Consider the following 13,915-nt stretch of genomic DNA (forward strand, 5'->3'; position numbering starts at 1 on the left):
GATGAGAGGGATACAGAGTTGATGTGGACAAGCTTTTCCCTTTGAGAATAGGGAAGATTCAAACAAGAGGACATGACTTCAGAATTAAGGGACAGAAGTTTAGGGGTAACATGAGGGGGAACTTCTTTACTCAGAGAGTGGTAGCTGTGTGGAATGAGCTTCCAGTGGAAGTGGTGTCGGCAGGTTCGTTGGTATCATTTAAAATTAAATTGGATAGGCATATGGATGAGAAGGGAATGGAGGGTTATGGTATGAGTGCAGGCAGGTGGGACTAAGGGAAAAAAGTTGTTCGGCACGGACTTGTAGGGCCAAGATGGCCTGTTTCCGTGCTGTAATTGTTATATGTTATATGGTTATATAGGACAGGTAGCGACTCTGGAGAGAAAAAATGGGTGACTTTTCTGGTCGAGACCCTTCTTCAGACTGAACTGAACTCCGTATTTAACACCACAAAATCATCCATCCGTATTCTAATCGCATTTCCGTACAAAATACGGAAAATCCGTACTGCTTGGCAGCTCTGTGCTGGCCAGAGATCACCTCGTACACCAATACTATCCTACACACTAGGGATAATTTACAATTTTATAGAGGCCAATTTAGCTCCAAACCTGTACGTCCTTGGAGTGTGGGGAGGGGGGAAACCTGAGCACCCGGAGAAAACCCACGCGGTAACAGGGAGAACATAGAATAGCGTAAGCGTACAGGGTGCACGCTGGTCGGTGCGGACTGGGTGGGCCGAAGAGCCAGTGTCCACACTGTATCTCTAAATTGACTAAATCAAATCAGTCCAGAGTATACTCTGAAACGGAGGAAAGCCTTATGTCTGCTTAGTCAAGGCAAGTACGTTGGGCATGGTCGTAACAACGGTCAGGGATGGCCACCCAATTCAACTGGCACCACAGGCATTACCTACACAGGACACAGGAAAATAAATTACTAGTTTGATACCTTTGAGAAGTCTCCAATCATGCGTCTGCCGTCATCAATCGCAAGTACTTTTTCAATTTTGGTGTCGCAGAAAGACTTGGATCGCAATAGAATGCGCTGATTCTAGAAAAGATAAAGAGTGTCAACTTAGGAAATTGACAGCATGCCCAGGTCACCATTACATCAAGATGTAGAAATAAGGAAATGCAGATGCAAGTGTACAAAAGGACAAAATGCTGGAGTAATCTAGTAGGTCAGGCAGCATCTCTGAAGAATGTGGATAGATTGTGTATTTTGAAAGCAAAGTTTGACGGATGCTTGATTTGGAAGGGCATCAAAGATCATGGGGAGATGGCAGGAGAATGCTGCAGGATAATTCTGCTCCTATGACATTAACTTATGACATTTCAGGGCAGTGCCTGATGTTTGGAGATGCTGCCTAACCCAGAGTTACACCAGCACTTTGTGTCCTTTACCTTATCAAGCTAACCAAATCACAAACCTATTTGAGCTTGAAACAGACAAATGTACTTTTCCCCGATATACCCTTACATTTAACATTTCACTCTTAAACAATGAACGAGGTTTAACCCTGTAATTGCAATGAGAAAATGGTCACCAACTCACGAGTAAAAGCAGGAAGGAGGAAGAGGACAGATTCTGCATGCAAACCCAGAGAATTCTCATCACTCTAGGTGCAGGTGTAGATCTAGAGATAGGCTGGGCATACCACGATCCACACAACATCCTTCAGGTGGGGGCAGCTGTGTGGCACAGCTAGCAGAGCTACTGCATCCACTCCAGCAATGCGAGCTCAATCCCAATTTGCAGTCCTGTCTGTGCAGAGTGTACACGTTCCGCCATGAATGCAGGGGTTTCTTCTGGGCACTCCGGTTTTCACCCATATCCGAAAGTAGTGCAGGTTGGTAGGTTAGCCATGTGCTACATTGGAATGTGGGAGGAAACTGGAGCCCCTGGAGAAAACCCACGTGGTCACAGGGAGAACGTACAAGCTCCATGCAGACAGCACTCAATCAGGATCGAACCCAGGGTCTATGATGCTGTAAGCCAGCGCATTGCTGCGCCACTATGCCACCCGTACACCAAAATTGCTCGCTGGAATCAGAAGTCATGCCACCCTACAGCAAAATTGACAAAATCTGACCACGTTTCCTTAGTCAGAGGATGGTGAATTTGTGGAATTCATTGCCACAGATTGTTGTGGATGCCATATCATTAGGTATTTATACGGTGCAGATTGACAAGATTCTTAATTAGTACGGGGGGGGGGGGGGGTCAAGGGAAAGATAGATTGAATGACAAAGACTTCTGGTCCTATATCTCAAACTCATGAAGATCAAAACGACCAATTCAAAATTGGTTCTTCACATAACAACTGCACCGATCACAAAGGTATACAAGCTTTAAATACCACACCTCCACTGGACTGGAGGCACTCAAATTGCCCATTCACATTACAGCTGTAAACCAGTCCCTCAATTATCATTTCCTTACCGCTCTCTCTTCACCTGCAGCCCCCACAGTCGTGCCAGCAAGGCTCCTCCTGCGCTTATTCTTCACGGGCGTCTCATCGTCTTTGGGTCGATCCTGTCGCTTCAGGATGGGTCTTATTTCAAGTGTCGACTCAGGAGACTTGAAGTTGATATCACGGGACAGTCTATTTGGCGTGACCTTGTATTTAAAACAAAAATGGCATTTTTTTCCTTCAAAACTACAGGCACATCTTTCGAAGCTTCACAACATTTGAGTTACAAGCTCTGCAAACTCACGCGACTCGCAACCTGTGTAAATTCCTCTCTGGTCACGATTGGAGCGTTCAGCAAACTCGCCATGCCAGAAGGTACATCGGTTTCATTCTGCCAAGAGAAAAGGGACAAGGTCATGCTTCAAAAAACAGACCAAGTGTAGAACTGGGTACATTTACAGGCTGAAAGGTCATGAGCTGACGACAAACACCAATCTCATAATTCACCAATGATGCAAATTAGCAAATATGGCAGGCAGCAGAACCAGTCAGTTGCAAAATTTAATACTCATTAAGAATACTCTCTCCCCCTCCTTCCACCCCCCCCCCCCCCCCATTTAATTTGGACAAAATCCCCACACGGAAGTACCCCCTCAAAATGTGGTGCCCAGGCTGGTTGAGGCAACCAATCTTGACTTTATCAGGATTTCCACACCGATCGGCTAGTCGAATTTGCCACCTGCGGTCAGGGCTCTGGAACCCTAGCCATAAACGGCAAATTCTATTGGTCTGGCAAAACCAGATACTCCAGAAGAGCTTTGGAACCAAGGGTACCAGAAGATTGGTACCTCCGAGTTATACAGCATGAAAACAGTCCCTTCAGCCAACTCACCCATTCCACATCTAAGCTACACTAATTTGTCCATGTACAACCCATACCCCTCTAAATCTTCCCTATGCGTGCACCTGTACAAATGTCTTAAATATTGTACCTGCCTGCACTACCTCCTCTGGCAGCTCATTCCATGCACATCCTCCGAGTGGAAAAAGAAACCCCCGGTTCTTGATTCTCCTATACGAGGTAAAAGACTGCATCCATTGTGCAATATGGCACTAGATTGGCATTCACTGGCATGCTCAAGGACATACCTTGCATGGAAATTCATTCAACTGAAAAGACTAGTTAGATATAGTCAAAGTGTGGAAACGGGCCCTTTAGTCCATCTTGCCCACACTGACCTTATCTATACTAATGCCACCTGCCTGCATTTGGTCCATATCCCTCTGAACCTGTCCTATCCGTGTGCCTGTTTAAATGTTTCTTAAATGTTGCAATAGTCCCTGCCTCAACTACCTCCTCTGGCAACTAGTTCCATACACCAACCACCCTTTGTAAAAAAAATATTACCAACGGGTTCCTATTAAGTCTAGTTTGGATAAATGGGCTGTTATCACCAGAGGTCCCATCTTAGAACAATTCAGCAAAATCAGTGGCTTAAAAACAACTGAGCGATTTACCTCAACATCTTCATCAAGCAGCTCCAAAAATCCATCATCTTCTTCATCACCAGAAGAGATCAGCGAGGATCGGCGCAGAGAGATTGGGCTGCCAATATCAGAGTCACTGCCCACATTAGACAAGAGCTACAGGAAAAAAAAGAACAGTCTTAATCACATAGCTCCAGCTGATGATCAAAATCCGCAACATACAACAGTTCCATTTACGGTGAACAAGATACTTTCAGCAGTAACAGGTGACTGTGCACTGCCTAGGCGAAGTCTGCTATATGATTTTACCAGATTGTATACAAAAACAAAGAATTTCATTGCATCTGGGTATATTGTATGCAAAGTATCATTGAATCAAATGTGACAAACATTGGGGTTTTTTTTTTAATCAACCTCTTCACAAGAGGGAAGATGAACACAATAGTCAATCAACTAATAGAAACAAGGAACTGCAGATGCTGGTTTACCAAGGAAAGACAAAATACTGGAGTAACTCAGCTGGTCAGGCAGCATCATGGATACATGGATCAATCAATTATTTTCTAAGTGTTACAAACTTTGCCCACTACTATAAATTTGAAGGAAAAGTAAAGAATGGAGTTGTTCTGTATGTTCCTGTTCTACTTGGAGAACATGGATTGGCGATATTGATTGATAAACATCACCTATCCATTGTCTCCAGGAATGCTGCCTGAGCTACTGAGTCACTTCAGCGCAGAGTCAATCAAATATAATTGAGTCACTACAGTAGCTGGAGAAACTAGGAACTGCACATGCAGGTTTACAAAAAACAGACATGCCAGCTTAACTCAGCATCCCTGGAGAACATGGATAGGTGACATTTCAGGTGCAGGCATTTCAGATCAGGAAGTCCCCCGATCCAAAACGTCACCAACCCATCTTCTCCAAGTAGAACAGGAAGTTGGAACCAGAGGAGATGGAACGAGAACGAGATAAACAATTCTGAAAAGAGATTTGAAATACAGAACTCAATTCTTCTTTTTTCCTATAAATTTAGAGTAATGAACAAAAAGTTATGAGACATTGGTAACACTTAGAAAAAAATGATTTTGATTGGCTAGGAAAGGTGAGAACATTTTTATCAATTATGCCTAATACAAACGGCTACACGAATCACTCACCAGGTTAGAAACTAGGACAAAACTTCCCCCAAATTAATCATCAACTCATCTTCAAAATCAAAACTAGTGACTAGATTCCCAAATATCTAAACCTCTCCATGACTCGTATATTCCTCTCCCAATGATGGCACTATATAAACTCACAACTTGCACTAAGTCAGTCAATAGGAAAGTAGGAAGAAAACTTGAACTTCCTTGCTTGCTGGAAACAAATAACAAAATGCATATACATTGATGATATCTGAAACAAAAACAAAACGATAAAAACACTCGGGCAGCATCCAAGAAATGAAACATATGGTAAAATGCTGACAGAGTAACTCTGCAGGTCAGGAAGCATTTTTGGAGAACATGGTTTGGTGAAGTTTCGGGTCGGGACCCTTCTTCAGACTCACACTGAAGAAAGGTCCCCAACCTGAAACATCGCCAGGCCATGCTCTCCAGAGATGCTGCCTGACCAGCTGAGTTACTCCAGCACTGTGCATTTTACTCAAGATTCCAGCATCTGCAGTTATTGGGAATAGTTGGAAACGGAGAACAAAGGAATGGAAGATGTGAAGACATTGTGTTAAAAGCTCACATCTGGCTATGCTCACAGGAAGAGAAGCAATGTGCAAATATTAGCCAGTTGCAAGGCAAGCAGAGAGTAAGTCACCATAAACAGCAGAGTACAACTATTTAGTTTGGTTATAAACTAAGGTTGCAATGTTCTCATAATTGAGGTGCTATGCCTCAAATCATGGTTGGGCTTCCAAAATTGCAAAAGGCCAGGAGAATCAAAGCAGCAGAAAACAGGAAACCAGGGTCATCTCTGCAATGTACTCTAGTAGGTGTTTGGTCCCTACAATGCAGAGACCATGGTGTCAACACCAAATGCAGTGTACTATATTGGAAGTGCAAGTGAAACACAGCTTCACCTGAAAGAGGGATTTTTTTGCCTGCCTGGATGGATGGTGGGGAGGGAAGAGGTGAGGCATTGCACCTGCAGGAGATGACTGAGAAAGTGTTGCAAGGTGGAATGGTTGACAAGCAGTGGAGCAGACCAATAGTTTCATAATGTCGAAAGGAGAGATAAGATGTGCCCGGGAAAATGTTTGAAGCATTCAACCCGGCAGGTAGCACCTGTGCATTTTAGGTCTGCGGCCACAGTTTAAGTATAGGGGTAGGCCATTTAGAATGGAGACGAGGAAAACATTTTCACCCAGAGTTGTGAATCTGGGGAATTCTCTGCCTCAGAAGGCAGTGAATGCCAATTCACTGGATGCTCTCAAGAGAGTTCTTAAAGATACCAGAGTCAAGTGATATGGGGAGAAGGCAGGAATGGGGTACTGATTGTGGATGATCAGCCATGATCATAGTGAATGGCAGTGCCTACAGCCCACCAAGTTCACACGGACCTATGATCACTAAACCTTTCCTACACACTAGGGACAATTTACAATTTTTATCGAAATATTTGGGGAATAAGAGATGCGCTCAAGGGCTGTCAACTATTTTGAAAGGTGACAAAGCTAGCTCAGAGGGACATATGCGCAAAGTCTCTAGATTAGAGCAAATACAACAGATAGCCACTGGAGCAACTAAATGCGATACTTACATGTGCAGGCTGGGGAGAAGCTCAATGCAAAACATACCAGGGTCTTTTATTTTTTTAACAGTCTTAAATTCACAGGGCACTAAATTACTTGCCATCAATGCAGGTGCCGAACTGGGTCGCTGATCTTGTCTGCTTCCACCAAAGAGCCGGTTTCTAGAAACTGGGCGACCTGGCTTTTTGAATTCAAATATTTCCTGCAAAGAGGCGAAAAGCAAACAAACGAGACTCAGTCTACAGTTTGAGCAACAGGTCATTGCTGTTTATCTGCTCGAGATGGTCACTCCGTAGAATGTAAGGGATGGGAGGATGGAATGATGATAGAATGGGTAAATGACCACAGCAAATGAAGTGCAACAACTCTATGCGTTTAGTTTAGAGATACAGCATGGAAAAAAGCCCTTAGGCCTATCGAGACTGCACCAGCCAACAGTCACCTGTACATTAGTTCCACTCTTACACACTAGCAACAATTCACAGAAACCAATTAACCTACAGACCTGCACGTCTTTGGGATTTAGTTTAGATGCAGCGTGGATACAGGCCCTTCGACACACCGAGTCCACACCTACCTGCGATCCTCGCACATTAACACTGCCCAACACACTCTAGGGACAATTTTACATTCATACCAAGCCAATTAACCTACTAACGTGTACATCTTGGGAGTGTGGGAGGAAACCCAAAATCTCGGAGAAGCCCCAAGCAGGTCACGGGGAGAACGTACAAACTCTGTGCACCCATAGTCAGCATCGAACCCAGGTCTCCGCTGCTGTAAGGCCGTGCTGCCTTACATGTGGAAGGAAACTGGAGCACTCAAAGAAAACGCACGTTGGGAACGTACAAACTCTGTACAGACAGCCTGAAGAAGGGTTCCTCCCTGAAATGTCACCTATTCGTTTTCTCCAGAGATGCCGCCTGACCCTCCGGGTTACTCCAGCATTTTGTGTCATCTTCCATACAGACAGCACCCATAGTCTAGATCAGACCTGGGTGTCTGGCACTGCAAGGCAGCTACTCTACTGCTGCGCCAGCCCACTGTGTACCGAGACCAATGGCTATAAAAAGGTACATACGATTTAGAGATGGAAACTGGCCCATTCGGCCCACCGAGTCCTGTCTGACCATCAAGCACCTGTACATTAGCTCTACGTCATCCCACAATAGATGGATTATATGGGTGTATATATACACACATTTAATAACCTGTGAAGTCATGTGATCAAAACAAATGCAAATGATAATATCAAGGAGACTATTACACCTGGAAAGAGGATGTCAAGGCCAGGCCACATCCATTTTGAGTTAAGGAATATGAAGTACATGGCTGCATTGCTGGTGCCATTGTATAGGAAAGAATGAACAAGTTAGCAGAGATTTGCACCAGAGGAGTTTCTGAAGTTTGCTCAAAATATATTCTCGATCAGCACTTTTCTGATCGAGTGATGATAGCTTTACCAGACCTGGAGCTGAGGAACAAGTTTCAAGAGAGCAACATCTGGGAAACATCAGGATTTAGAACCGCAAAAAATATATTAATCACTCCAAGGTGGAAATAAACTCAGAAAAGGGCAGATTTCAATGGAAATTAACATTCGGATTTGGAGTCACAGCATTAATCAGGGCCTTCAACTCACCAATTCTGAACTGACCATCAAGAGCCCATTTACATTAGCCCCATTTTATTCTCCAGCATTACCAGATTGTAGCACACATCTGCACAATGGGACAGTTTACAGTAGTCAATTAACCTACAAACCCACACATTTGGGAGGTGTGGAAGCAACCCGGAGAGAAGGGAAACCAACACCACAGGAAGCCATGATTGAATGGCTTTCAACTTAATATTGCAGAAACAGGCCATTCAATCCACCAAGCAGGAATCCCCATACACTAGCACTATCTTATACCCTAGAGACAATTTACAATTTTACCAAAGTCAATTAACCTACCTCAACATTAAGGCTAATATGTTAGCCAGTTGGTTAAAATGAAAAGTAGTTACCAAAATGGTTTGCAGGAATGGTGAAGATATGATGGCTCAATTTGCAAGTCCCAAATGGTCCAGTATTTAGCAGCAAACTAAAGACACATCTCAATTGATTTGACCCCCAAACCGAGCCCAGATTTCTTCGATGTACAGATGCACTTACATTTTCTTTGTTTATACTGCCATCTTCTTGGAAAAACACTTCAGAATCTGGAGAGCGACAATGGCTGGGCCTTAGTGCGGGACTTGATCCCAGAAGATTGATCTGTAAGATAAAAACCAGACGGCTCAGTGGCAAGTCATTGTTCTGACTCTATACAGCTGAGGAATTGATGCACAAAGACCACACAAGTCTAGCTTCAAAGAGCCAGCTCAAAGTGATACCAATTGTGAAGTATTTGCACTGATCTCAGTACACTACATCCAAAACCGTCATGCAGCCCAGAATCAGGCCCATTAGCCCAATGACGACCACCATGCCCCATCTATGCGCGTTCCATTTCCTTGCATTTAATCAACATTTACCATACTTTTATCTTTAGACGAAATACAGTGTAGAAACAGGCCTTAGGCCCACCGAGTCCGCGCCGACTAACGATCACCCTGCATACTAGCACTATCCGACACACTAAAGATAATTTGTAATTTTACCAGCCAATTAACCCCCAAACCCGTACGTCTTTGGAGTGTGGGAGAAAACCGGAGCACCTGTAGAAAACCCACATGACCACAGGAAGAATGTACAAACTCCATGCCGACAACACTCATAGTTGGGATCGAGCTGGGGTCTCTGGTGCTGTAATGCAGCAACTCTACCACTGGGCCGCCCTGTCCAAGTATCTTTCAACTATTATAGTAGCTGCCTCAACCACTTCCTCTGGCAACTCGCGTCAATGAAACATACCACCCTCTGAAAATGTTGCCCCTCTGGTCTCTTGACTCATTCCCCATGGCTAGGTCAACACACCGAGTGAAGAGTTCTACAAGACCCAGCAATCAAGTACAACTTGTTCAGAAAACTCGTGTGCAGCCTACCACATCAGCTTCCTTTCAAAACTGACACTCACCAAATCTGCAGCATTCTTAGCAGCTAGACGATTGACTGACTCAGGGCAACTTCTTTTTCCACTCAACAATGCAGTGTTGAGGAATCAGGGAGCTCAAGACTTATTGCTCTCAGCCAATGCAACACAATTAGTCTAAAATCTAACAAACCCAGGAACCTTTGTCACACCCTGGATAAAGCTGCATGCAGAAAAGGCATTACTTGCAGCAAAGTTAACGCCTCCACAAATATATACCAAGCATCATAAATATTAGTCATACAGTGTGGAAACAGGCCCTTCGGCTCAACTACGTCAACCTTCTACACTAATCCCACCTGCATTTGGACCAGACCCCTCTAAACCTGTCATATCATGTACCTGTCTAAATTTTTCTTATACGCTGCGATAATACCTGCCTCAACTAATGCATTTCGTTGTCTCTGTACTGTACACCGACAATGACAATTAAAATTGAATCTGAATCTGAATCGGAACTACCTCCTCCAGGAACTCGTTGCATTTACCTTTGGGTAAAAAAAGGTTCCCACTCGGGTTCCTATTAAATCTTTCCCCCCTCAACTTAAACCCATGAACTCCGGTTCTCAATTCCCCGACTCTGGGCAAGAGACTGTGCATCTACCAGATCTATTCCCCTCATGATTTTGTATACCTCTATAAGACCATCCCTCATTCTTCTCCACTCTAAGGGATAGAATCCTTGCCTGTTTACCCACTTAACCCAGCTACAGCTCAGGCCCTCAATTCCTGGCAACATCCTCGTAAACCTTCTCTGCACCGTTTCTGTCTTGACAACATCTTTCCCATAACATTGTGCCATAAAACACATGGCATTGGGGTCAGTGAATTACTGCTCGAAATTCATCTGGGCATTAACCTCCCTCACAATTACGAGACGATAAACTAACTAGCACATAGTATAGTACAGGACCAGACTTTTTGACCCACAAGGTGTGTGCCAAACATGACACCGTTAAGCTAAGCTCCTCTGCCTGCATGTGAACCACCTCTCTATTCCCTGCATACCCATGTGCCTATCTAAAAGCCTCATAAATGCCATTATCTTACCTGCTTACACTAACCCCCCTGGCAGCATGTCCCAGGCACTACCACTGAAAATTGGTTGATTGACCCGCTAGTCTACAGCATAACCAACACATGAATGTGTAACCTGTGTTCACACCAAGAAGGAGTGCAAGCACCATATATAATGGGAGTCTCCTCAATGCTAATATAATGCAGCTCAGAAAGATATCAATCCCTTAATATATCAGGAAACCTAAGCCTGCACAACGGTACTAAAACCACAAAGGTGACTCACCGGAAGGGAGTTCATCCGTCTTATGGGGCCCCTGCTGAAAAACAGGAAATGAAGATCTGTTATTGCTCAAAAAGCAGTGTCAGAATGGGCAAGAGTCACTTGGGTTCTGTGTCTCACCATAAGATTAGTGATGTTCCACTCTTGAATACATGCTCAAAAGACTCAAAGTACAAAATCATATGAGGAATAGATCGGACAAACAGAGTCTCTCGCCCAGAGTAGGGGAACACATGAAACATAGGTTTAGGTGAGGGGGGGAAAGATTTAATAGGAATCCAACGGGTAACTTTTATATTATATTTTTAAAAAAGGGCAGTGAATGGATAGAGGTGGTTTGAACTTTCTGCTCAAAGTTTAATGCCCAAATAGGAAAAAGGGTGAAATAGGAGACAAGGAGAAAATAAATTAAATTTTATCACAGAACTCCTGCTCAACTGTCAGCTAAGTTATCAGCTTTTCTAGATAAACGCCACAATTCAAAACGGTTATTAAAATAACCGAGCAGAACAAGATCATGTCACCAGAGAGTAGGCGTTATTTAAAGTGGACACGAAAAAAAACTGCAGAAGCTGCTTTACAGTAAAAAGACAGTGCTGGAGTAATTCAGCAGGTCAAACAGTTTATCTGGAGAATGTCAATGGGTGACATTTCAGGTCGGGACCCTTCTTCAGGGCGTTTAAAGATGCATTAACTGGACAGGTGCATGCAAATTAAAACCTGCTACGTCAACCAGCAGGGATAGACTTACTTGAGTACTTTTCCAGATTCCAATACTGCTTTTTCAAACCTGTAATAGGACAAGAAATCAAAGTTTAACGGCTAACACAAAAGAGATTGAAAGAAAAATAACTTGGAAAAGCAGGTATTTTTCAGTCAGAAGTGCAGACGACAGAATGGCAGGCATCACTAATCCCAGCACAAATAACCAAATTGAAGCCAGTGTTTGAAAACTCCAGGAAGAGCTAAAGGCAATGAGATCTGTGGCTCAACTACTCAAATTACAGATATCCTTGCAGATAATTGGGAAGGTATACCATTTTAGGATCACACTGACCAGAGATAAAGATCGGTCATCTTTAACAGCCCATGCTACTGTTGCTGGGTAAAATACTATGCTGGCTGGGTGCAGAATGGACATTCAATGCTGTACCTTGAGCACAATTGTTTGGCGATATCACATCTGCCCCACAAACAGCATGCGAGCCCTAAAGCGCTGCCAAAAGCACGGGCAGTCTGTGCAGAAAGTAATACATAGGACTCCAAGCTCAGAAAGGGTTCAAAATTGCCATTACCATCTCCATAGTGATAGACTGCCGATTCCCTGCACACCATCTGTATGCAAATGCAGCTCTTTGTCACCGAGAATAGTCCCAGCCAACGTATGCAATCCGGAGACTCCCACAGCTGTTGCCATTTAATCATTGCCACAATCAGGAAGACACAAGCGTGGCATAACAAAGCAAACACAGAACGGAGCTGGTCAAGCAGAAAGGGCAGGCTCTTTCCTCAACACATGCTACTTACCCTACCCGGTGAATTCGCAGATGGAATAGCGCCCACCCACAATTAACTGGAGGTCTTAGAACTTTACTCCATTAACATTGAAGATACTAGTCTTGAAGGATTCTGGCATTTTGCAAAAGGTTCAGTGGTGCAAATTCCAAACATGTTATGTCTGGTTTTCAGGCAGGGAACTGTACATAAAGCCCCCGTGTTACGGCTTGAGGTTTAAAGGATGCTTTTTTTTTTTTTAAAAGTTATATTATATAGCAATTGAAATGTAAAGTTCACAAATAAACGTATTTCACAGTAGTGTTAATGCAACACATCCATGTCGATTCCATTGCAGCAAGAAACCAAATTCACAAAGGCCACAACAAAGGGATCTAATTAAATGGAGAATAAGCCTAAAAAGCAGCAGAATAGCTGGAGCGATGGGAGGTTCCTGAACAAAAGGAACAGCTATACCTCGAGTTCAAGCAAACGGCTAAGGGAGGATGAAGAGATTAGAGCGGCAGAAAATGGAACACTTGCTCAGGCAATTTAAGTTAGGAGTCACAAAAACCCAAATAGCATAAGATTGCCGTTGCCACTCAATGTTAGGTTCCACACAAGCAGCAATTGCAGCTACTGCAGATTACTAAGAATTAAGAGAAAGCAATGATTTTTTCTTTTTAATAAATAAGTCATTTTTGGAATTGAGCGCTGCTAGCTGAGCCAGTATTTAGAGTCCTTATTTTTCAGTATAGTCCAGTATTAGAGTTCATGTTCCCTGAGGAGGTGGTAGTGAGTTGCCACTTTGAACAGCTGCAATCTTGCCAATGAAGACACACAGTGCTTCTGGGGAGCATTACAGAATTTAAACCCAGATCTGAAGGAACAATTGTGCATTTCCAAGTCAGCGTTGAGCACGACTTCAGGTGGGAAACAAAGCAGCGGTGTGCCATACATCTGCAGAGGGCCACAACATTATTCCATGGCACGAGGAATTAAAGGCTGGACAGTTAAGTCGGAACAGAAGGCGCATCCAACAGGTCATTCTGTTAACGTCCAGCATTTCATGCATAACTGAACACATTCTCTAAGCAAAGGTCGCTGCGATCAATGATCTCCTTTGGACTGGACAAAGTCCAGTCCGAACCCCACAGGACAGGTTTATGAGCCTCGGCCAAGATTTATTGGCTTCTTTCAAGTGAGCTTTAGCTAACAATGCACTACACCAAAGTATCTGGCTGGTAAAAAGAAACTCCGCAATAAGAGCTTCAAATCCAGAGATATGTGGCACAGCTGTTATCCAAGAACAGACTAGATTTTAAGACATCCTTGCTGCACCGCAGCTGTTATCAACTGATCCAAAAGACAATTAAAAAAGACCAAAC

General features: G+C 43.7%; 1 protein-coding gene across 2 annotated transcripts in view; it reads right to left on the minus strand.

Moving 5' to 3' along the window:
• Window positions 1–13,915, minus strand: part of cdc25b (cell division cycle 25B) — a 36,552-nt gene that overhangs the window by 14,069 nt on the left and 8,568 nt on the right. Inside the window, exons 4-11 of one of the 2 annotated variants that reach the window (XM_055643705.1) lie at window positions 11,785–11,823; window positions 11,037–11,067; window positions 8,815–8,916; window positions 6,757–6,858; window positions 3,935–4,060; window positions 2,721–2,807; window positions 2,446–2,622; window positions 952–1,053 (exon numbers count right to left, since the gene is read on the minus strand). In XM_055643705.1, the coding sequence (XP_055499680.1) occupies window positions 952–1,053; window positions 2,446–2,622; window positions 2,721–2,807; window positions 3,935–4,060; window positions 6,757–6,858; window positions 8,815–8,916; window positions 11,037–11,067; window positions 11,785–11,823 (766 nt within the window). Of the gene's footprint in view, window positions 1–951; window positions 1,054–2,445; window positions 2,623–2,720; window positions 2,808–3,934; window positions 4,061–6,756; window positions 6,859–8,814; window positions 8,917–11,036; window positions 11,071–11,784; window positions 11,824–13,915 lie in introns of both variants that reach the window. The other variant, XM_055643627.1, reaches the window with a different exon arrangement.

The sequence above is a fragment of the Leucoraja erinacea genome, chromosome 1 (genome assembly GCF_028641065.1).
Source record: "Leucoraja erinacea ecotype New England chromosome 1, Leri_hhj_1, whole genome shotgun sequence".
Taxonomy (NCBI): Eukaryota; Metazoa; Chordata; class Chondrichthyes; order Rajiformes; family Rajidae; genus Leucoraja; species Leucoraja erinaceus.